This window comes from Otolemur garnettii, unplaced genomic scaffold (assembly GCF_000181295.1).
Source record: "Otolemur garnettii isolate 467f Iridium unplaced genomic scaffold, OtoGar3 scaffold00117, whole genome shotgun sequence".
Taxonomy (NCBI): Eukaryota; Metazoa; Chordata; class Mammalia; order Primates; family Galagidae; genus Otolemur; species Otolemur garnettii.
In genome coordinates, this window is record NW_003852512.1 from 1,782,134 (window position 1) to 1,806,381 (window position 24,248).

Here is a 24,248-nt window from a genome sequence, read left to right on the forward strand (position 1 = left end):
CCTCAGATCCAGGTAGCCTGGCTCCAGAGAGTGGTATGAAATACAACGCTATAATAATCGGAACTAGATAGTCTGCCTCAACTCTAAAATCCTACTCTAACCCCAGGCTGGTAATGTCTTTGAGGTCTTCCTCTGCTTTGCTGCCATTTTTATGATTTTTCCCTACCAAGTCTCAGTACTTCTAATATCCTTATCCCCTATCTTCCATGCCTTACTCCCATCCCTTACCCTTATTAATTTCCTATAAATCTTCTCATAATGACTAGAATATAAAATCATGACAGCAAATTCTTGAAGTGATATTGTTGGGCCCCTATAGAGGCCCCAAGGAGCTTTCTGCTAAGTGTTAAGTATACACATATTTTAACCTATATGTTTCTGGCAGGGACCATTTTGGCATAATTTGAAGGTCTTGTCTGTCTTGAGTCAGCAATTAATTTATTTCTACATAAGTAAGGTGTTATTATATGTAGATACACTATGGAATAATTAAAATCAAGAGAGTAAAGTTTTTGAATATTAAAATGTTTGTAAATTTCTGTATAGATTTCTTAAAGTGGGAGAATAATGTTATACTTTCTAAAGTGTGATAAAGGACTGACTTAAATTAGTATGCTTAGCCCCATATTCCATGGTTGCTAAAACATCAAATTTACCTTTCAGTGGTTTGGGCAGAAAATGAGCTGCAGGCTTGTTCTTCTTCACATGGTTGCCTTTCATGATCTCTCCTTCTTTGTTCAGACCCAGATACCACCCTCGGCCTGACTGCTGCTGACGGTATATCATTGATGAATATGTCACGTAATAATTTTCAAACACTGATTCTTTGAATTTGCACTCAGGTGTGAAATGTTCCTGTAACAGAGGTAAGTAAACAAAAGTTCAATGGTTATAGGCATGAATTTCATATAGAATCATCCAGTCATCTGGCATTACTTTTCAGAAGTTAAGACATATTTTGTTAAAGCTTCTATGACTGGTGCTATTCGTTAAGTATAAACTATTATCACTGAAAAACATAAAACTATATACAATATTTCACATAATTCCTTAGGAAAAAGCACTAAGGCAAAGTGCTACTGATCAATGATTAGCTCTCTTTGTAATAGGTAATGGGCACATTAGAACCAGCCACATAAACGTTGTATGTCGGACAAATGCAAGAGCCAAGGATGGAAAAGACAAGCATAAAGCTATCACACAGAGCTTTGCTCCCATTGGGATTAAATATGAGCAGTAAACATTCAATCCTTGTACTTAATTTTCATGGATTCTTGAGTTATAATACACTATGGTTGAGAACTATGGCTATCAATTGCCCTAGGCGGAAACCTGTAAAATGACTGCTGCCTTTATTTGTAAAAAGATGCTACAAAGAAAGACTACCTTTTACTTTCAGGTAAACCAAATTGATGTTTTTTAGATCATCAGACCTTGATTTGAAAATGAAAAAGAATCTCCCCTCACCACGTCCTTACCTCATAGTACATTTACAAGCAAAATCAATATAGAAGCAAAGGATTTACAGTAATTCTACAAGCACAGATGAGAAAGCAGCAATCCAGGGGACTGCGAACCCTGTGATGTGGCTTTCTGCCATGTACTGGGCCAGGTATATTTTTGGACGGGGCCATTCAAAAGAAACGCTCCTGATCCAACAACTATTTCAGGTGGAAAACAACCCTTTCCTTTAAATTTGTGTGTCTCTGTGTGTGCAACAAACAGCCATGAAAAATGACCATTTCTAAGCCAAATAAAATGACCGGTAGATTTTAATGTATAAGTAACCCACAGAGCAGCAAAGTAGCAAAAGGAAGATAAGGTGGACCATGCTACCTGAGCTACATGTGACAGAAACACCAAGGAGACTATCAGGGTTTTGCTAATTTGCTGAGATATTATCAGGAATAAATTTTAATATTATTACCAATTTCTTTTTAAACTTTTAAGAATGCTGTAACCTTTCTGGGATGCCAGTCCTTTTCAAACAATGTCTTCATGGTCCTATCTTCCTTCATATTTGCAATTGAATCTTGTTCTAAGGAACACATTCTAACTGAGGAACACACTCTAGCTGAGCAACACATCTGAAGGACTTTCAATCACTCCAGCAATAAGGGACACATTCCTCAAGTAAGGCAGTTTTTCTCTTAAAGTTAAGCAATCAAGCAATTTTCTTAACTATTTTTCGGGGAGTCCACAAACATTTTTGTCCAGTAATCTAAGTGATTTCTCCCATTTGGCCTCTAGAATGCCCAATCTGGAGTACCATTTGGGGTTATTTCAGCCTAGGGACACACTTGAAAGATCCTCAAAAGACTCATACAAATTCAACCTACTCAAGAAGAAATGTACTTCTAAGGCAACTGTCACATGTTGGGAACCAAAGTGTACTATTTATGGGCTGTGAAAACTCCTCTTTGTAAGATTTCTCAACATAGGGAAAGCCAAGAAAGTACAAAGACATTTGACTAAAAATCTCCACATTTCCTCTAGTGATGAAGGCAACTGCCTAGAACGTTTCTGAAATTTCTTGGAAATTAAATACCATTCAGGGAGGGGATCATTTATCTTTGGAGAATGAATTTTCTTTTCATAGAGCATCAGAAATCTGATTACTAATATATATGATAGCAGGAATAAGTTCTAATGTGTTACAGTAGAGGAGGATGACTATAGTAAATAACAATATATTTTTCAAAATAGCTAAAAGAGAGGACTTCAGATGTATCCAACACAGAAAAATGATTAATATTCTGATGACGGAGACCCCAAATACCCTGACTAGGTCATTATAAGTCCATGCACACAACAAAATTTAATGTGTACCCCATAAATATGTACGAATATATCAAAAAATAATAAAAATGAAGGAGGTTGTATGGGAACAGCAGAAGCTTGACTTAAATCTGACTGGGGGACTGGGGAGTGATTTACAGAGAGGGTGACATTTTAGCTGAGCCTCTCAATATCAAGAAAAGGGAAGAATAATATTTGAAGCATAGAGTCACAGTTCCTCTAACCTCTACTTCGCCTATGTTCCTTGTCTCAGTGATTGAAGTCCATCATCCTGACAGTTGTTCACACTTAAAACTTTGGAAGACTTTTAAATTCAATCACAGGCTTTCTAGTCCGTGATCCATGACCTTTCCCTTCCATTCCCATTGTTACCTCTCTGGTTGTGACCTTATGACCTCTTCCCTGGACTGCTATATTAACTTCCTACCTGGTCTCTTCTATTAGCAGGCTTGCTAAGCTCAAGTTCCCTTCCTTAGGAACTTTTGATGATTTCACCTTGCCTATAGCAAAAACAACAAACCACTTGATGTGGCAGTTAAAAATTCTCCATAATTCAGTTACTACCATGTCTTCCAGTGTTATCCTTTACCACAGAATCATAAGTGTCTTTGTGCCTTCACAGATTCTATGCATTGCCTTGTTTTAGAATGTCATTCGTCTATTTCTCTACCTACTTGCTTTCCTCTCATTCATCCCTCAAGGATTAGATAAACTATAGCTGTTTCTGGAATCATGTATAATCTCTCCCAATCAGAACTGATTATGATCCCATAAACTCTACATCTCTAGCATGGTCCTGTGACGCATATGTGTGCAAGATTAGCTCCAGATGGCCAGGAACTTGTCTTAATTTATTTCCCAATCTACCTCCCCCAACTTGAAAATGGAAATGACTGGTCATATTGTCTACCACATGGCAGACCGTGCAATTATTGTTTGTACAATTTGAATTTCTGAGATTCAGATTTAAATGTTGTAAATTCCATGACACAGAAGTATCAACTATAAAAATTCTATATGTAAAAGGAGGTTGTCATTGCATGGGCAGATCTTGCAAACATACTTTGAATATCTGTTAAGAATAACATGGCACCTACAACATAAGGAGGAAAAACTTGGCAATTGTTACAACTTATGGGAAAATAGCAAGGAAGGACTCAATGAACTGAATGCTCTGTCATATCCTGGCAATTTCTTAGTCATCACCACTAAATTTGGACTCAAAAGCTCAGTAGAGAGGGAGAAAAATGAAGCCAAAAAAAGAATGTTGAAGCAACCAGAGGAGTGTTCTGTTCTCTGTGTGTGACACTGTCATTTTATCCAGTGTTGGAATGAGTAGGCAGAAGAAGCTTGATTTTTATCAAACTTGGAAAAATGTGAGCATTCTACCTAATAATGTGAAGGTCAACCAAAAGGGGCAGAGGTCCACTTGAATCTCCCTATGTCTCAGTAGTGATTCATATAAATAATAGAAATTGGATTTGGTCCAATCTAGGAAATTCCTAGTCAGAGAGGACCAGGTAGACACATGCCAAGAAATCAACCTACTTTGACTGATCTGGAGATGCTCACTAGTGCTGGGGAAGAAGGTGCCACAGTAGTCTTGAGAAATTGGAGGCACTTAATGAAGGCATCAATCACTGTTGTGTGGACTTCATGGGCAGTAGATAAATATTTGCTATTATAATGAGTGAATGAACGAGTTAAAAAGATGTTATGTACTGTCTGCATAGTCACTAAGAAATAACTTGACCTGAGCACAAAAGGAAAGGTGTTTTATATCTTATAACCTTTTTATCCATTGATTTCTCTTAAAAGTTATTTACCTGTCTTGCATATCTATGTTTTTTTCAGAGAAATAATATCTTTTAGTTCATGAAATAATAATTCTGTCTATAATATCTTTCCTATTCCTCTTAAAGTTCAAGGCTTGCTTCTTCTCAGTGAATACCAAACGTTTTATCTAAAGAATTCATGCCAATTAGTTACAATGATCATATTTTTTTGTGAGGAATGGGGAATGTACAATTAGAGAACTAGTGGATCCAGGAACAAAATCTACCAACTCTCTTTACCAATTTCCTCACACAATTAAATGGGAAATAATTCTTTGGAGGCTAAATATCATTAACAAGAAGAAAACATTTGAAACCCTAAACATCGTCTTCAATAAAACTATATTGGGGAATTCTTATAGCCACAGATGTTAATGGTTGGCTGCCCTTATCAGGGCCTATTAGACCTCCACATAGACTTTTGAAAGGCAATCAAAGAAGGCATTAGTGCAACAAGTAATGTCGAATATATGCAAAACCCCCCAAGATCCAGTGTTGTTCCAGAAAACATATTTGCCCCATAATGAAAGGCTTGGGATCAGTGTATATTGCTATTCGCTGTTAAAGTCAGAAGAAGCAATATTTGCTCTGGGTTGCACCTGGCACCAAGGGCAAACTATAGGCAGAGTGCAGCACTTCCAGCCTCCTGGAGCTACTGACAGGTCAAAAGGAGTATGGGCTGTGATGATAGCTTCCCTGGAGGGAGCCAACTAAGGGCCATGTCAGTCAATAGATGATGTGTAGCTACAACCTCAGTAGTCATAACAAAAAAAGATGAGTGCTAAAATATATTTGTATATCATGTTTGTCAGTGACATAAACACATACTGACATAAAGGATTTCTGTATATTGTTTAAGTCAATGTCTGAAAACATGTCTCTAATGCCTTCCTGATTAAAATGAGTTATTTGGTAAATGTAGGCCCTTATAATGGGTTTTTCATATTTTCTTCCCTGCTCTTGTATTTTCTTTTTTAATTTTTTAAACTTCAGAATATTCTGGGGTGTACAAATATTTTGATTATATCAATTGCTTTGGTAAAGTTTGAGTCAAAGTTGTAAGTGTGCCTCCCACCCTGATAGTGTACATTGTACATGGTAGGTGTTAGGTGTGGAGATGCTCCTCCCTTCCAGCCCTCTCCCACCTGTTTGCTTTGCCTTGAGTTTTACTACCAAATGTGCACCTGGGTGTTAATCAATTACTTCCAGTTTAATACTGAGTACATGTGGTGTTTCTTTTTCCATTCTTGTGAAACTTCATTTAGAAGAACGGTCTCTAGTTCCACCCAGGTTGTTGCTAAAGGTATTAGTTCACCATTTTTTATGGCTGTCTGGTACCCTATGGTATATGTATACCACATTTTCTTAATCCACTCATGTACTACTGAGAGCTTGGGTGGCCTTTACATCTTTGAGATTGTGAGTTATGCTACAATAAACATTCAAGTGCAGGTGTCTTTTTGATAAAATGACTTTTTTTTCCTTCGGGTAAAGACCCAGTAGTGGAATTACGGATCAAATAAGAGGTCTACTTCTAGTTCTTTGAAATAGCTCCATACTACTTTCCATAGAGGTTGTACTAGTTTGCAATCCCACAACAGTGTATGAGTGTTCCCTTCTCTCCATTCATGCCAGCATCTGTTGTTTTAGAGTTTTTTTGATAAAAGCCATTGTAACTGGAGGTAGGTGACACCTCACTGTGGTTTTGATTTGCACTTCCCTGATGATTTGAGATGTTGAGCATTATTTCATATCTTGGCCATTTGTTTGTCTTCTTTTGAAAAGTTTCTGTTCATGACTTTTGCCCACTTTATATGGGATTGTTTGATTTTTTTTTTCTTGCTGATTTGCTTGAGTTCTTTATAGATTCTGGTCATCAGCCCTTTATTAGATGTATAGTCTGAAAGTATTTTCCCATCCTGTAGGTTGTCTATTTACTCTGCTGTTGTTTCTTTGGCTGTAAGGAAGCTTTATTTTTTTTTTTAATTAAGTCATCAAGTCATCAATACATAGATCATGAATACAATTATGCCTTTCTGGGATTTAATATGTTGATTATTTGTACAAATTGGAGTGCTTACATCCTACTAATTAACATAGCTTTCATCACATTTACTTAATCACAGTGTTAAGACATTTATCTTCAATACTTGATAGATTTGACTTGTACCCTTGCAATATGCTCCATAGGTATGGTCCCACCATTAACCCTCCCTCTATCAAACCACCCTCCTCCCTCTTTCAATCCCCCTCCCCTTCCCTCCTTCATCCTGGGTTATAGTTGTGATTCATCTCTCATACGAGAGTGTGAGTGATTATAAATTGGTTTTGTAGTAGTACTGAGTACATTGGATATTTTTTTCCATTCCTGAGATACTTTGCTAAGAAGAATATTTTTCAGCTCCATCCATGTAAACATAAAAGAGGTAAAGTCTCCATCTTTTTTAATGCTGCATAGTATTCCATGGTATACATATACCATAATTTATTAATCCATTCATGGGTCGATGGACACTAGAGCTTCTTCCAAGATTGGTGATTATGAATTGAGCTACAAATATCAGGTGCAAATATCTTTGTTGCCAAGTGATTTTTAGACCTTTGGATGAATAGCCAAGACATTATTCAGAAATAAAAACAAATCAGGAGGTATCATACTACCAGACTTCAGAGTATACTATAAATCTATTCTATAGTGATCAAAATAGCATGGTACTGGCACAAAAATAGAGAGGTAGATGTATGGAACGGAATTAAAAACCAAGAGATGAACCCAGACACTTATCGTCATTTGATCTTTGATAAGCCTATCAAAAATATAAATTGGGGGAAAGATTCCCTATTTAACAAATGGTGCTGGGTGAATTGGCTGGTGACTTTTTAATTTATTCATATACCATTTGTTAATTTTTGTTGTTACCATGATTGCCTTTGGGATCTTCTTCACAAATTATTTGCCTAGTTTGATTTCAGTAAGAGTTTTTCCAACATCTTTTTCTAGAATTCTTAGTTTCATTCCTTAGATTTAAATCTGTTATCCTCCATAAATTAATTTTTGATAAGGGGTAAGAAGTATGGATCCTGTTTTAATGTACATGTGGCTATCCAATTTTCCTAGCACTATTTATTGAATAGGGAGGGATTCTTTCCCCCAGCATATATTGCTCTCTGCCTTGTCAAAGAATAAATGACAATATGAGGATGGTTTTATATCTGGGTTTTCTGTTCTGATCCACTGGTCTATGTCGCTGTTCTTGTGTCATTATCATTCTGTTTTGGTTGCTATAACCTTGTAGTATAGCTTAAAGTCTTCTAACGTGATGCCTCCCAATTTGTCCTTTTTGTTTAAGGTTGCTTTGACTATTTGGGTTCTTTTCTAGTTCCATACAAAGCGTAGAATTATTTTTTCTAGAGCTCTGAAAAATGACATTGGTATTTTAATGGGGATTGCATTGAGTATGTAGGTCACTTTGGGTGGTATAGACATTTTAAAAATATCGATTCTGCTCATCCACGAGCATGATGTATTTTCCATTTGGGTGGCCATGTTTCATTTGAGTCTGTTTTTCAGCAGGATGGGAAAGTTGAGAATAGCCATATAGATTTTATATGTTTCCTTTTAACACATTTCTTTCAAAAGACATATTTGTTAAATGGGATGCACTGATTCTCTTGGATTTAGAAAGAGTAACAGGGTCTAATGAAGTTGTGCATACATAAAATGGCAACGAAAAGTCCCAAGTGATCATGGTATTGTACTCTAAGTATAACCTTCCACATGTGTGGATGTAGTGCCAAGTGTAAGCATCTTGATATAGATTAATGTTTCTCAACATATTTTGTTTTATCCACATGTAACATTTTTTACCATAGAACACAGAAACAAAATGCTTATAGATATATGAGTGGGCATTTAAACAAATGTTTGATGATGAACCTAGAAACACATGGTTTCTTCTGTTCAGCAGGTTCTATATACATATTATAACTAACCTACTTCTCCTTTATATGCTCCCACGTCTCTCTCTTCCCCTCATCTCTTCCAGCCACATTTCCATAGCCTAATCATCCAATTAATTTAACAATTACTGCCAATAGCAAGGGTCACTCATCTAATTCTGAGCCGTGTTCTGATGATAATTAATTTTCTAGATTTAACATTAGCAGGTTATTTAAGCAGGTCTGACTTGTGTGTGTCAATTATTCCCCAGTCTAATGAAAATGATACACAGATTAAAATTAGATTTTCAACTGTGTTAAAAAATTTTAAGAATAGAATTTTAAAATATAAATCATACCCATGGGGGTGACAATGTAACTACCTATAGTCTCCATACTGGCCTCTCCTCCATTGGTGATTTCAAAATCCAGGACTAATTGTTATATTCGGGGCTTTGATGTTCTCTCTCAGGGTATATTTGATGCGAATGAACTTCATTATTACTGAGATCAAAGCATAGGAAAGGAGAAGTTGTGGGAGAGGGAATCGATACCCAGTGCACTGCAGCTAAGCAAAATTATTAATTCATGATAGAGGATATTTTGTTGACTCAAATATCCACTGGACTATGAGACACTTGAGGGCAACTCCTAAGATAAGGTCTGGCTTATAGTAAATTATCATACATATTTCATAAAATAAATAAATGAAAAAAAAGCAATATCATAGGAAGAGATCATGGAAGCTCCCTTGTACAAATCCAAAAAAAAAGTTGAATGTGGCCCTACATTTTTAAAATAAATAAAGGGTTGTTTTAAAGTAGAGAGAGAGAAGCCAGCATTTGCCTGTGAGAACACACAAAAAAGTAGGCAATAAGAGGAGGAAAGTAGCCTACAGAAAAATTTAATTTAACAGTCTGGAAAGCAAGAAAGAGGGGAGAAGGAGGAATAAAAGAGAGTAACAAAAACAATGCTTATGTTGTAAGAATAAAGAGATCCCTAATAGACATGAAACTTACACTCTTGGTTTTTGGGTCTACAAATAGTTAAACATTTCAATTAAACTCTCTAAGCTGCGTTTTTGTAAGATGATGAAAAATAATCTACCAGTTCTGCTGACCATATGGGGTTGTTGAATCATACAACATGAGATGATGTATGAGAAAGAAGGTCTGCATTGTACAGCTCCATAAACATGAAATATGGGGATTACTTCTGATAATACAGGCCCAGGAAACCAGGGCCAAATATATAAATTCACTTTTCTTCTCAAGGTTCTTTTTCACTATGGAATGAGTTTACAAAGAAAGGACCTGCCTATATGTGTTTTATTAACATGGAAGAATATAAATTCTGCCAAAAATTAGGACTGCACATGAATTATACTTTGGGTTTAATGCTCTCCTCCAAGCTTGGCTCTCAGAAAACTGTTTTGCTTCCTTCCATTTTTTTTTTTTTTGTTGTTGTTTTGTTTTTGTCTGCAGTAGGCTGAAATGACTGCAGTACTTCAAGCCATACTACTAAAGAAATTTTTAGGTGCTTAAAAAGGGCTTCATGAAATACCATACCATAAAATGACTTAAAAATACACATGCTAATAAGTAATCATTTGTAAAGAAATGCAGTTATAATTAAGAACATGCACATGGTACTATTTTTCCTGATACAGTTGGTTGCATTTCTATATTCTAAGATATTTCATAGACATTTTAATTTACCTTTTGCTGACCCCACAAAATATGCCAGCACAGCATTGTTTTTTCTCCTTAGTGCTTTACAAACAAAAATGAGAAAAATATTAAGGGGCCTGTCAACTAATGGCCTGTTGAGAACAGAATTGGGATCCAGAGAGGACCATATTTTAGCTTAGGAGTTTATTTAGTCCTCTCTGCTGGATTGTTCTGGATTTTCATATCTTTTTGCAAAGCAGTGCCGTGCAATGTATTATCCAGGCTGTCAATTTTTACAAAGCAATTTGTTTTATAAAACAAACTAAAATAAGCTAGAAATAAAAGAATGAGACCAAATAAAAACCGTGTATCCCTGAGAGAAGCTAATAGGGATTATTTTTCTCATGATATAAAAAAAATGACAGGATCCAAAGGCCTCACTCTGCTTCAAGTCTGGTCAGCAAATACACTGTGAAATGAAGTAACGTGTTGGGATCTGTGACAAAGAAGGAGGGACCACCTGTCCTCAAGACTGTGTTATTGGCCCGAGACAGTGTTAGTATGATCCTATCTTCTAGAAGAATACAGATTGTTTAAGCAGTACAATTTGGTGGCATAAGATACACTTCAGTTTATACAAAAGGTGTTTCAGAGAGACTGTGTGAACATGAAATTATATATATATATATTTTATTTTGGGTTAATATAAGGGTACATATGGATTAGGTTACATTATTTGTGTTTGTATGGTAAAGTTCAAGTTGCAGTTGAGTCCTTCCCCCAGGAGGTGTGCCACATACCCTTATATTAATAGTACCCATTAGGTTAGGTGGGAGCTTACTGAGCCACTTTCCCCATCCCCCCTCTTAGATTTAATTGCTTTCTCTCCTGTGGGTTTGTAGTTGTTCATCTACTACTTTTGAATTAGTGTTGGGTACATGGGATGCTTGCTTTTCTATTCTTTTTTTTGTCATTAATTCATATGTATTTTATGTCTTTTTTTATTAAGTCAAATACACATACATCATGAATACATTCATACATATGTGGGGTTCAATGTGCTGTTTTTTTTATATATATACAATCTGACGTGGTTACCTTAAAACAATCAACACAGCTTTCACTTCATTTACTTGATTATTGTGCCAAATATCTATGTTCTGCACTTCACAGAATTGACTTGTACCCTTGTCATATGCTCCATAGGTGTGGTCCTGCCTTTTACCCTCCAGAAACCCAACTTGCTTTTCTATTCTTGAGATATTTTTACTTTGAATCTTATGAGACTTCACTATTATCAGAAATCTGCAGGATAAGCATTTTTTTCAAGTGGAGAATACTACTCTAAGGTGAATAATCTCCTAAACATTTTGTTTTTCTCTATTATGTTTGTTAACTCTGTATATTGGCTTTTGTAAATGACAGAGCTGATCTATGTATTTTAAAAGGTGAATCAATTATCAGATATGGTTTCTAAAAAATAAACTTTCCTGTCTTGTAGCTGGTCACTGGAATTAGTTTGTGCCCATTGGATATATTATATTCTGTTACTATGAAGCATTCTATTTTGTGACAGAGAAGTACTCTTTTCTGTAACAACTTCAGAGTGGAAGCTAAGTCCTTCTGTAACAAAATGAGTTCTTAAGTACTTGTCCTCAGAAGAAAAAGCTTAGTAGGTTGAATCTTTTTAAGTAGCTGTTACAAGCATCTGAATAAAAATTCAAAGCCTAGGAACTCTGACAATTTCTTCCAGAGATCCAATCAAGTGTTGTGCAAAGGAGAAAGATCCTTTCCTCCTAGGTCAATTGAAAAGTTCTGGCAAGGCATATTAAAAATAAAACCATACCAATGGATCCATAGGATGTTCCAGTATTTCAGGAAAGTTTGAGGATCATAGCTTGTGCTGGATGGCAGTTGTATGAAATTTGGTAGGGTCCTTTCTCCAAGGAAGAAGGAAGACTCACTTACAAGTAAGCAGGAGTCTGCTTCTTCCTAGACTTTGAAAGGAGACTTCTTATCTTTTCTCTTGCACAGGCAGGAAAACAATGCGAGGTAACAGTGAATGCTGAAATGTAAGTGACTAATGCATGCCTTCTAGTGCAAAACAGAAAGCCAGTGCTCAATGACTACCAGATTCCTTCCCCTGCCCAAACCTGCAGTTTGTGTGATAGACAAGAAAATGTAATACCAACCCTACCCCACCCCAATTTGAAACTGGTATGAAAACTAGTGATTGTCAATGAAGACAAATGGAGAAGAGAAGCACCTTTCCGTATTTGTGAGTGGCCAACATTACACATTAATTGTATTCAGTAGTGATTACTTTTCAAGAATAATAATACTGAAGCTTTTGATTTAGGGCTTAAAATGTCCTAAGATTCTAAATCTAGAATTACTGTAATATGTATCGGTAAGCTCACATGATATTTAAAGGGCTTTGTGAAATAATCTAGTATTAATAGGCCAGATGACACTTACATGTCTCATTTTAATTACTATGCCACAAAAAGTACAACATTATTACCTCACTTCTTTTGTTCCAAACCACTGTTTTGCTAGTTCTACTTTCAGAACATAAGGTAATAATAACAATAATAATGAAAAATCCAATAGTACCTTATGTTTTAGCAGTGCCTACTCTTAAAGTTTTCTACAACTGCTTGAATAGTTATGGCATTCAAGTGACAAGTTAGGGACAGTTTAATAATGAAGATAAAACAAAGGTAATGATTATAATGGATTGGGGTAGATTTTTTTTTTAATTCTCATAGAAGCTTTTTTCTTTCTTTTTTTCTTTAAGAGCCAAAGAAATGCTAATATACTCGAACCTGGCATTAACAGTTTCTGCTGCAGAACAAGCCAAGAGCAGGGAAGCAGCTCCTTCTAGAGGAAGCTGGAATTTAAGGTAGTTGGTGTTGACATTTAAGAGGCCCTTATTTTAAGGCAACCTGATCCCTAAGATGCTCCCAGAGCTGTGAGTGCTGAAGATCCAGAAGTTCTAACTGACCCTGAGCTCCAGAGGGAAGGAAGAGGTTTTAACAGGAGTACAGGCTAGGCCAGCCAGCCTGTCCCCAGGCCACTTCTTTCTCTGCCACACTGGGCAGTAGCTCTCCATTTATTTTATGTGAATTTGCCCAAGTAACATTCTCCCACCTCATGCCATGAAAAGTCCATTCTTGAATTGCAAAATGTTCATGACTGAACTTGAGCACATTTGGGGTTGATTTTCTTTCCAGTGACCTTCTCTCTACCTTAGAAGAATTTAGGGAATGACTCCAGAGTACCTTTACCGAAATTAGGCTTCTGTCTCTCTAGGTCAGCGGTTCTCAACCTGTGAGTTGTGACCCACAGGAACTGTATTAAAGGGCCACGGCATTAGGAAGGTTAAGAACCACTGCTCTAGGTGCAGATGTGGGTAATAAATATAAGGAAAAACGTAAATTAAACTAGCCAGACCTGTGTGTGCGCGCGTGTGGGCATATGTGTGCATGCGTGTGTGAGAGAAAGACAGAAACAGGGGGACACAGAGAAACAAAACGGAGAAAGTTAAAGTGAAACTTTATTTTTCCCAATTCTGTGGGCTTTCAGAAAGCCTGAAGAAACCTTTAATGAAGAAAGTGGGAATATAAGCCGTCTCCCCTTTGTTGGAGGCCTGTTTCCTATCCAAACTCCCAGCTGTATTCAGAGCTCTGGCTGAAATCTGAGAGGCCGCCCAGAGCAGGTTATGTTCTTTTGTAAAGTTCGTATCTACAGGCAAACCAATGGAGGAAGAATAAAACCAAATTTCTTCCCAAAGAGTTGCCTATGTGCAATGCATATCCATCTCAGGAAAAAAAATCTCTGGAAATCCAGATCGCTTGAGAAACTCAAAAAGTCCTGTGAAAGTTCATTAAAACAAGACACTTTTAAATATGGATGTCACATCGTAAAGGGAATCAGATTCTCAGAGGGGACACATAATGCTTCCAAGTGTAACTATGTTGCAGTAAACGAGACAACAGCTCCCTATTTATGACCAAGCTGCCATCACCTGTGATGCCGTTTATTATTATTATTACCTTATATTATGGTTATGTCGAAACCACTGCTTGAATTCAAAAAACATAATGCTTTATAGGAGGGTTTAGACCACATATCTAGTTACAATTCTTAACTGAGCTTCTAGGAGCTTAGCATAAACTAAATTTATTCTGTATTTCCTGAAATACTGCATCATTTTATATTACTATTTTAAAAAGGGTTTGATGACATTAAGTTTTGCAATAGGCAAATTATAGTTCTTTATCAAAACATGCAATTTAAGTTTTCAAAGGTCTGTTACCTAAGTATCACCGTCGTTGAAAACACAGCGCAATAATATAAACTATGGGAATATATAAAAATGATTACCACTCAGGAGCTCTGCACAACCTTAACTATCTGAAATAATTTTCAGCTTCCATTTTCAATAGCGTAGACTGTTAAAGCATTTGCATGAGAATGAAAAATGCATAAATTATCCCTGCAGGGAGCACTTAAAACTTAAGGTAATTACATAGCATAGAGGTGGTTTCAAAAAATTCAAAATAACAAATAATTCTACAGTCACTCTTCAAAATGATTATGATCCTGTATTACCTTGATCACTAAAAAAACCCTCCCTTTACAATTACATTCACATGATCAATTCTTACTTTGTTCTTTTACCATCAAGCTCTTACAGCTGGCTCTGAAATTTGCATGCTATAAAAGCTGAACTAGTCAGCTAGTAAAGATGAATCCTCCAGTTATATTCTTGCTGCGAACAGAACCGTAACACTCCCTTAATATATCTTATCATTGCACTTTTATACTAAACATGCATCCAAATCAAGTCCTATTTTTTACATTCCTCCTGCTCAAAATCTTTTAATGGCTCCCTGCTGCCTACAGGATAAAATCCAAACTCCCTGGCCGGGCGTTCAAGGCCCTCCACAATCTGGCACCTGCTCTCCTACAATTCTAGCAGAAGATTCTTCAACTCACGCCAGATTTGGAAAATAAGGCCAGGATAAAAAGTAGCAGAGATTTTTTTCTTATGAATGGAAAAATATCTCCTACAAACCAATTACTGCGCTTCAGAAGCTGGGATATTCACTGTAGTTAGAGAATCAGTGGGTCACAAAGAATATGTAACTAGTCCTTCCTAAATTTCTTTCTTATGCTCCGAAATATTATTTTTTTTTTAGTCCTGAAAAATGACTTGCACTTTCTGAATATACCAGCTGTCTTGTGTCATGATTCTTCACACCGTGCTCTATCTAGCAGGCTGTGTGCTTGTTTAGGAGCTTCCCCCAGGCACGCAATTTTTTGGTGGCCACTTGCTAATAATCGGCACCTTTCCTTTTCACAGCGCATGGAGAAAAAGAGTCAAACGTCAGCATGTCAGACACCTCCAGGGTCACTTTTGGCTGGAATGCAAACGTGCTTTACAATTGATTATTTCTGAAGACTTTTCACAGCATTAAGGAAGGGTACAATGAAATTTTATGTGAACAGAAGGAAGCTAAATTATTTATCTCATTCTAATTTTTACCAGATGGCTGGTGATGAAAAATCTATACTGGCAAATACACTGTATATATTACCTTAAATATAATCAAGGGGCCTAAAACTTTAAGTGTTCACAAAGTACTTGTATTTAGTCTCAGGGCACACATTGATTTTATTCAAAGGGTCTTCTAAGTGGGTGTGATCGGTGTATACTAAATCGACATCACCAAGCCATTCTAAGTTGAATCATCTATTCATGAATCATATCAGCAGTTGGATTGCTTCTCATCTTTAACCTTTCAGATAAAATAAATTTAGGATGTCTCTGTATGGTAGTGTCTACTATATCCTTCAACATCAGGAGGATACAAATAACACCGTTTTCCCCAAAGAGAAAGAGAATATGCACCTTCGGGGAGAACACAGTTCTCAAAATTAAATTCCCTCACTCAGCTTTAGGCAGACCTGGTTAAATGCTGACTTCCAACTAAAATAACCATGGCAAAGTGAGGGAGACAAGGTGTACCAGATGTACGTCCTTTCCCCTTCCTGTCCAAGTTACGTTTTTAGGGGGGAGGGTGGTGTGCATTCAACATGCAATTCTTCCCTCCCTTGTCCTCTTATGGATCCATTTTCTTTTTGCTTTGAAGTCCACCATTAGGGAAAGGAGACATGCATTTATTCTTTGACTCACAAATGCCCATTGTTCAGGAAAAGAGAGAAAGCATTCAATGACATGTGCTGGTTCACATCAAATAAAATATTTTTAGATGAACCTAAGCTATCTATACTCTTCTGTAGGTAAAGCAGATAAAAGTTCTGGCCCCAGGAAGGAATTGATTTTTCTAAAGAATCACAATGCATGGTATGCTAGAGAGTCAGAACTCCTCTGAACATCTTTATATGTTTGTTGTTTTGCAGAATCTTTGGCATCACGTCTGGCTGACTTATGAAGACCAATTATCCATATGCCATTTTATGGGGAGTTTACTCATTCCCATCAACAAAACACAAGTTTCTTGAGCGCCTATCATAATTCTCATACTCCTGGTGCTTAGCACATTGAAACAGCATGTGCCTTCTCCAGACAGTTGTCCAAATAGCACTTCCTAGGCCTCAGCCTAAAGTCATGCAGTATGTGAAAGTGTGTTCTAACAGTGAGAAGACGATAATCCAAAACTGAGCTCTACACTCTACATTGGCAAAGCAGGATAGAGCCCTACTTTGGTGAGTTTCTTCCTACTGGAGCAACCTGCTTTAGCATTTATTCCATTCCCAAAGTATTTGGTTAGTAATTTCATCTGTTATAATTAAGTGTTCTATTATCACAGCAGCACTAAGCATTTACCGATCTCTTAAAGAAAAAAAAAAGACTATACTAGGTCACGGTATAGATTAAAATTGAAATAGCTTATGTTGAAACCTAAAAACATGTCCTTCATAATCTCATCAGAATGACCAAAGCTGCTACCTTCTGAGTACCCATAAAAATATACAAGTCCTACATTCTGTGCCTAGCCAAATCATAATTTGACTAATTTGACCAATAAGAGTCAATTTAGTCATAGTGAACTACAAGCCCTACTGTGTACTGTATGCCAATCTAAGATAATGAAATTCCATTTGTCTTTTATTTGTGGTTGACATGTAGTAATTTTACCAATTAGTGGGATACACAGTGATATTTTGATACACATTTATAATGTGTAATGATTAAATCAGAATAATTAGTGTATACAATATTGCCCATTTATCATTTGTTATTAACATTTAAATCCTCTTTTCTAACTATTTGAAAATAATAAATTATTAACCATGTTCTTTATATGTTTGTTGTTTTGCAGAATCTTTGGCATCACATCTGGCTGACTTATGAAGACCAATTATCCATATGCCAATTTATGGGGAGTTTACTTATTCCCATCAACAAAACGCAAGTTAACCATATTCACCGTATAATGTTGCCAAATACCAGAACTCAGTCCTATCTAACTATAACTGGGTATAATAAGGCTCCATTTTAAAATCAACCTATCTGCACAAGTAGATTACCAGTACTCCAATCACCAGAAATTATATGCTACAAAACACAGACTCAGTGTTATTGAAGTTATACTTTCTGCAATTCAGGTTAGCTGAGGAAATGTTTACAGAAGCTGGGTATTTGCTGAAAACCATAAGAAAGAGGAAAGAAAGGGGAGATGTAAGCCAAGTGACCAGGATAAAAGACTCAAACCCAATGGCTTTGGGGTAAGCTCCATAGGCTATCTGCTTAGTTGTCAGGAACTTTGCTAATTTTCTACCATTAGGAAGAAACGGGAGTAGAAAATTAAATAGCTGTGATACCATTAGCATTGAGATGTTCAACTCATCTGAACACATCAAATTACATGTGCAATTCCAATGAACCAAGGAAGAGATAGGTGTGCAAAGCAGCAGTCAATGGAGGCCAGAAATACATGCACATGTGTTGAGAATGACTGCAGATTACTTATTTTCTTAGCAACATTAACTTTCTATTCTTCTGAAGAGTCTCAATGTTTACCCACAGTTGCTTACTATATTTTAAGTAAGTAATAATAGGTTCGATTTTTCCCTGAGCTTGAGTCACAGCCTGGTAGTAAATTAGGTGCTTCACTTCCTTGAGGCCACTGAGCCTTCATTTAAAGCATAACATGCTTGCCTTGGTTTATGAAGATCATCCTGACTCACTTCAGTGGGAGTTGTTTGGCTGCACTGTTGATAGCTGAGTTTAAATGAATGTGCTCATTATTTTCTTTCTGCAGTATGGATGAGATGGCCTGAGCTAATTATATTTTCTTGCCAAGTCTATTGTGACCCCCAGAGCAAATGCCCATGATGTTTGGTTAAAGTTTGAGGTACAGTCTGTGGATGCAGAATAAAGCAGAGGCAAGGAGACTACATGGGGTGGGCTGGGCGGGGTGGGGGATCAGCATTCTCTAATTGACCGTGTTAGCTGGCCACTAGTACCATGTAAGCTACACTTGCAGTAAAACATGAATTTACAATAAGGCAAATCTTGTCATTCATTCCTCTACTCTGCACCTTCTAATGGCTTCCCACCTTACTCAGAGTCAAAGCCAAAGTGCTTGTCTTGGCCTATAAAATCATATGATCTGAGCCCTGCTATTTCTCCGTTTTCAGTATCACTCTTTTTCACTTTATGTCAATCACACTGGCTTCCCAGCTTGTCTCCTGATCATGCCAGGCATATTCCCTTCTCTGGGTCTGTGAACTTGATGATACCTCTGCCTAGAATATTTTTCTCCAGACATCCATCTGAACTTTTCCGTCTCATCCTTCAAGTGGCACCTAAGTAGAAAGGATTTTTCTCTGACTGTCTCATGTGAAAGAAGAACTGTTATTTCTCAGTATTTCCTATCTGACCCCAATACTTCCTGTTTATTCTCCAAAGAAAATTATATGCTAATTTGTTTGTCTAATGTCTGCCTACCCCCTCTAGAACATAAGTTCTATGTGCCCAATACTCTGTATTCATGCCTTAAAAATTTGCTAAATGAAAGGATGGAGGAATCCTGGGAAGCTGGTAGGCTGAAGAGACAAATTTTTTCAGATTATTGAGGTCCCCGCAAAATTACTAAATAATTAAACTTTTCATAAAATATTTAGGATCCTACTGAGGTATAGTTATCAGGGCTTTAATTTTCACTGTGATTATGAACTCCACTATAATTATCTATCAGCATCTCTACCCAAAGAAACAAACTAAACCTTTACTAATACTCTTTTGAGATAAACATGAAAGGCTATTCATAAAAAGGTAGGGCAAGATGAAAGGAAATAGATGAAGAGAATACTTTGAAAAGTGTGCCAACAGGTAATTAATCATTGAAAACAGCAAACCCTGATGGCTAGTAAATTTGAAGAGCTTATATTAGTAATAAATGAAAGTTAAGTCTTCTCAACATATTAGAAATGTCAAATCATTGTAAGGAACCAAAGGATAAATGAAGAATGTATCTTAGCAAAGAAAATTCTACACTTGATTATTTATTTGAAATGCACTACAGATTAAAACATTAAAATATCAAGAGAAGGTTGGCCAGGGAACCAGTGCTTAACTTGGCTGTGTTTGTCATGGGGACTTAAACAGTTCCTAACAACCATACTTAAACTGCTCTTTTACAGGACACAAGTATTGCATAGGCAGTGTTAAAAGGATTCATGACTCTTTTATTTTTGGATTTGGACCATATTTTATCTTCACTTTACCAAAACAATAATAAGGATTTTGTTTTCCGAAAGAGATATGTTAAATAAGAAGTAAATGCCATACTTGCTAATTAAGTACAATGGGATAGAAAAATCATTCACATGCAATACAGCCAGTATTGTTTAGAGATAGGAATAATTTAAAAAGAAGCATAGTGAAGAAAAAAGGAATAAAAGAATGGTTTAAATTGTGAATTAAACTTTACACAAATAAACATTTGTCAATAGCAGCAAATGTGAAATGTATAGTTATTCAACTCACTGGCCGGCCATGGCCAAGTGAGGCAAGTGAGTCCATATCAAGACTCTATAACAATGTGCTTTGCTAATAAGTGGACTCAGAAGTAACTGCGTCCAACCAAATGACTGGGATGGTTTCGCCAGAAGCAGAGGTTCAAGGCCCTGATCTAAGTGTCATAGAAAACTTGGGCTGTATTCCTTACAAGGTAGTGTCTTTTGGATATCAACCAACAGACTTGATACAGGACCCAATGAGTTCATTAGGCTCTCTAGTTGCTCTTTTCATGGAAACTGATTTTTAAGACATGCCCACTACAACCAACCATCTTGGCTCACCGATTTGGGGACACATGGAAAAAGACAACTATTACAGAAAAGGACAATTGCTTGCCTTTAAAACAATCCTAACTAAAAGCTAATGGCAAATAGCTTCCCATGTTGTTCTGCTATACACACTTTCATTTTTCATTTTATCTTCTTTATTAAGGCAGTTCGCATACTGTTTAAGAGAACGGGTTTTGAAGTCAGTGAGTGGCAAGATGGTAGTTAGTGCCTGGGCATTCCAACTGAGTAAATCTGGGCAAATAATGTTACCTCTGTGACTCAGTTTCCTTATCTTTAAAATGGGGGAAATAATAGCAATTTCTTCATAGCCTTGTTGAAAGGATAAAAGAAGTTAACATTTATACACTGCTGCCCTGCTCATAATGAAGAACTGAACTTTCTAAAGCAGATGTCTATAAATCCAAGAACAAATGGCATGTATTAAGATGCTTGCATTTACAGAAAACACAATTACTTTGTACCTAAATAGAAGAGGATAATGATGGCCGTCTCCCATGCAAATAAACCAGAGCAGGACTGACAGTCAATGTACCTGTAGTCAGCATCAAATCTGCCTTCAGGATGGATGAATTTTATTTCCAAAATTCAGGTGGTGGGCAGGTACTGAAATTCTATGAATTCATTTTTTTCTTTATGGATAAAGTCTATTTTTCTTTCTATCCTTCATCACTTCCCCTTAGAGCATAGGTTAGAATCCTCCACCCTGAAGAATTTAAATGATACTTTCCAAACATCTGGCTAAGAAAACCCCAAGGGATTTCTCTGGCAGCGCTCTTCTACTTCTCTGCTCTTTCGCAGTTTCTCGGGAGTAAGGCTGTATCCCTGTTGCCAGGCAATGATTGCAAAGGCTTAAATTCTCATAGTGACTTCCTAAAAATACATTTCATTCTAGTGCACCTTCTTCTTAGACATCCTAGTTCCTCATTGTTCTGTTAATACCTTCATTAAAAAGATTGTGAAAGTATTGCTCTGCAGCAGTAATCTATACCTGGTAGTCTTTGTTTGAGAGTGGTCAGATGTTGGTAAGAAGGAGTAGGCACTAGATTGTAATTAGCAGTTCAGTGTCTACTCCTGCCATTTGACAATAAGCTCAGAGAAAGCAGGGGCTGTTTTTGGCAAGTTTCAGACAATCAGTGGATCATTGTTGACTGAATGAGTCTTTGGATGCATGGACAGATAGAACTATATATACTATAGGGAACTGTTTTGAAAGTGGCAGAAGCACTAAAGATAAAAAAAGAGTAGGAAACATTTATTCAGGATCTTGCTAACTGGTTCAAGGAAAACAAGAGAAACTTAGATTAGATTAATCCATTGAGACTATCAACAACAAGTAGAAAAAGTGAAGAGCAAGAGAGGGTTAAGATGCACTAAAGAGGGGCTACCAGGGTTGATGTATGTGGATAACAGTTATTTGAAAGGAAAAGCCTTTTGGAAGCTGCCAATCCTAGCTGATTTTAGCCAATAAGTAATGATATTGGATAATAGTCAAAGGACAATTATTTATTATCCAAAGATTTTTTAAATCAACGTCAAAATGTTGTGATTAAGTTACATACAGCTCAAGGTTACAGTTTGAAGCAGAACTGCTGATATTAATGGTTTCTGTCTATGCACGGGACATATGTTGATTACGCTAACCCTATGCACACCATTTGGGAGGGAATACTCTCTGCAGGCATAATTTACTGCCCGTGATACTAGGACACTTCGTTCGTTCATTCAAGAAACACTTCCTGAAGACCTACTACATGCATGGAAAGTTCTAATACTATGTTAAAGACCAGAGATACAGCAGTGAACAAGTAATATTATAGCTATTTCCTGCTCTTTTCAGAATCAACAGACTGGTTAAAGAAACAGGATGATAAATGTGCCAGTACGGTTTGGCAAGGGAAGTACTAAAGTAGGAGTAGTCACAATGCACCATGGGAACTTAGAGATCATATGGCTATCCAGTCAAGGAAGGAGCTGCTGTTTAGTAAGAGCATCCTCGACCTGGGTGTAACGGCAATTTTATCTTGACAGCCACTAAAGAATTTCTGCTTTAATAATGGATATTTGACAAGAGAAATGGCTAACGTTTACTAAACACTTACAGCATGTCAGTAATGCATACACGGCTTTACATACATTATCCTAGGGAACATCATATGTAAATCCCATAGGTGTTGCAGGGTGGGGGGATGGGGGGATAGCAGAGTTGCCTTGGGAAGTTTCCTGAGAAGACTTTCTCTAGGCTGCAGTGGCTCCTCAGAGCTGACAGCAACACCAAATAGCCTTCCTATGGCACTATCTCTTGGTTATTAGGGAGTTCACTCAAACTTATTGCAGGAGTAGAACATTGCAGAGTAGGTTCTTGTGATAGCCAGTTATTGACAAGACTTGGAATACCTATTCCATATCCTATTCCATATTGCCAGTCACCAGAAGCATATGGGTCTAACACTAACAAATATTCTACCAGTAGGTCACTAGCTTAATGCTGGTGGATTAAAATGGCAGACTAATTGGGGTGGGGGACACAACCTTCTTTTCCATCTTCTACCAATGACAGGCACACTCCTCTAAACCTTGGAAAATATAAAATGTCTGGGAAAACACAGAAGACCAAGAGATCCTAATTTTGGAACATTGTGGGGCATCTTAACCAGAGAAATGCTACATAAAGAAAGGAACCAAGTGCCAGCTATGCACATTGTTATGGCCTGACTATCAACTAGACTCACAGCATTGAATGAGATAATCGCTTATACTTAATGATCCCTGCTGAAATTTATCAGAAATGATGGTATTTCATACTATCCCTGTGCACCCTGAGCTCAATTCCCAATTACTGGTAAAATGATTCCTATCTATTGTTCTCTTTGAATGAAGCCTTGTTCTTTAGGAATTATGGGAAATCAATTTTAGCAAAAATAAAGCTGATTAATTGTCATATATTTATTGATTGCCTGTGGGCAGGGTCACGTAGTAGATCTGTAGAAAATGAATAGAAACATTTAGTTGAATCTTTAATTTTGATCCTCACAGGTCTCAGTTATTCCGGATAAACACAACTTACTAACTTAAGGATTGGATATCTATGGGACTGCATCTATTGTTAAAATAATTTTAATCACTTGATGTTCTTGAATGACCTTATTGGAACCACAAACACAGATATACTTCTAGTAACCATTGACTTCCTGCCACGAGCATTTAAAGGTAGGCATTTCCCTTTACCCCTAAAGAGCTAATATTAAGAGCTTTGCCTCGGTTCCACCCTCCTCTAGGTGCTGCGAGGGACGCCCGAGGAGCCGGATGTGAGAGCGGGAGCGTGGAGACTCGAAGCCCGAGAACAAAAAGATGCACCTGGAGTTTCCTCGGAGCTCTCTGCATTGTTAAGCTTCGGGTGGAATTTGAGGGCCTTGAGCTGTAAGCCTTGCTACTTAATAGAAATCTGCCCTGCTCAACTCCGTGGACAATTTGTTACCTACGGGAAGTGTCTCCCACTGAAGGCATCCAAAGTTCTTTAAGCCACCAAAAAAAAAAAAAATCAGTGCCCTACCAAGTCTCCATGATGCTGGGCCCTGAGGGAGGTGAAGGTTTTGTGGTCAAGCTCCGTGGCCTACCCTGGTCCTGCTCTATTGAAGACGTGCAGAACTTCCTCTCC

At 37.1% G+C, this 24,248-nt stretch overlaps 2 protein-coding genes across 6 annotated transcripts in view; one reads left to right on the top strand and one right to left on the bottom strand.

Annotated features, from left to right (window-relative positions):
• Positions 1-24,248, bottom strand: part of FGF13 (fibroblast growth factor 13) — a 528,354-nt gene that overhangs the window by 2,244 nt on the left and 501,862 nt on the right. For all 5 annotated transcript variants that reach the window (XM_012809935.1, XM_012809938.1, XM_012809936.1 and 2 more), the window contains one exon: positions 657-855. In XM_012809935.1, coding sequence (XP_012665389.1) covers positions 657-855 — 199 coding nt within the window. The remainder of the gene's footprint in view (positions 1-656; positions 856-24,248) is intronic.
• Positions 23,928-24,248, top strand: part of LOC100964489 (heterogeneous nuclear ribonucleoprotein F) — a 2,101-nt gene continuing 1,780 nt past the window's right edge. The window contains 2 exon segments of the mRNA XM_012809934.2: positions 23,928-24,243; positions 24,246-24,248. The exon segment at positions 24,246-24,248 is cut by the window's right edge and continues 1,780 nt beyond it. Of these exon segments, the coding sequence (XP_012665388.2) occupies positions 24,153-24,243; positions 24,246-24,248 (94 nt within the window). The 5' untranslated portion in view covers positions 23,928-24,152.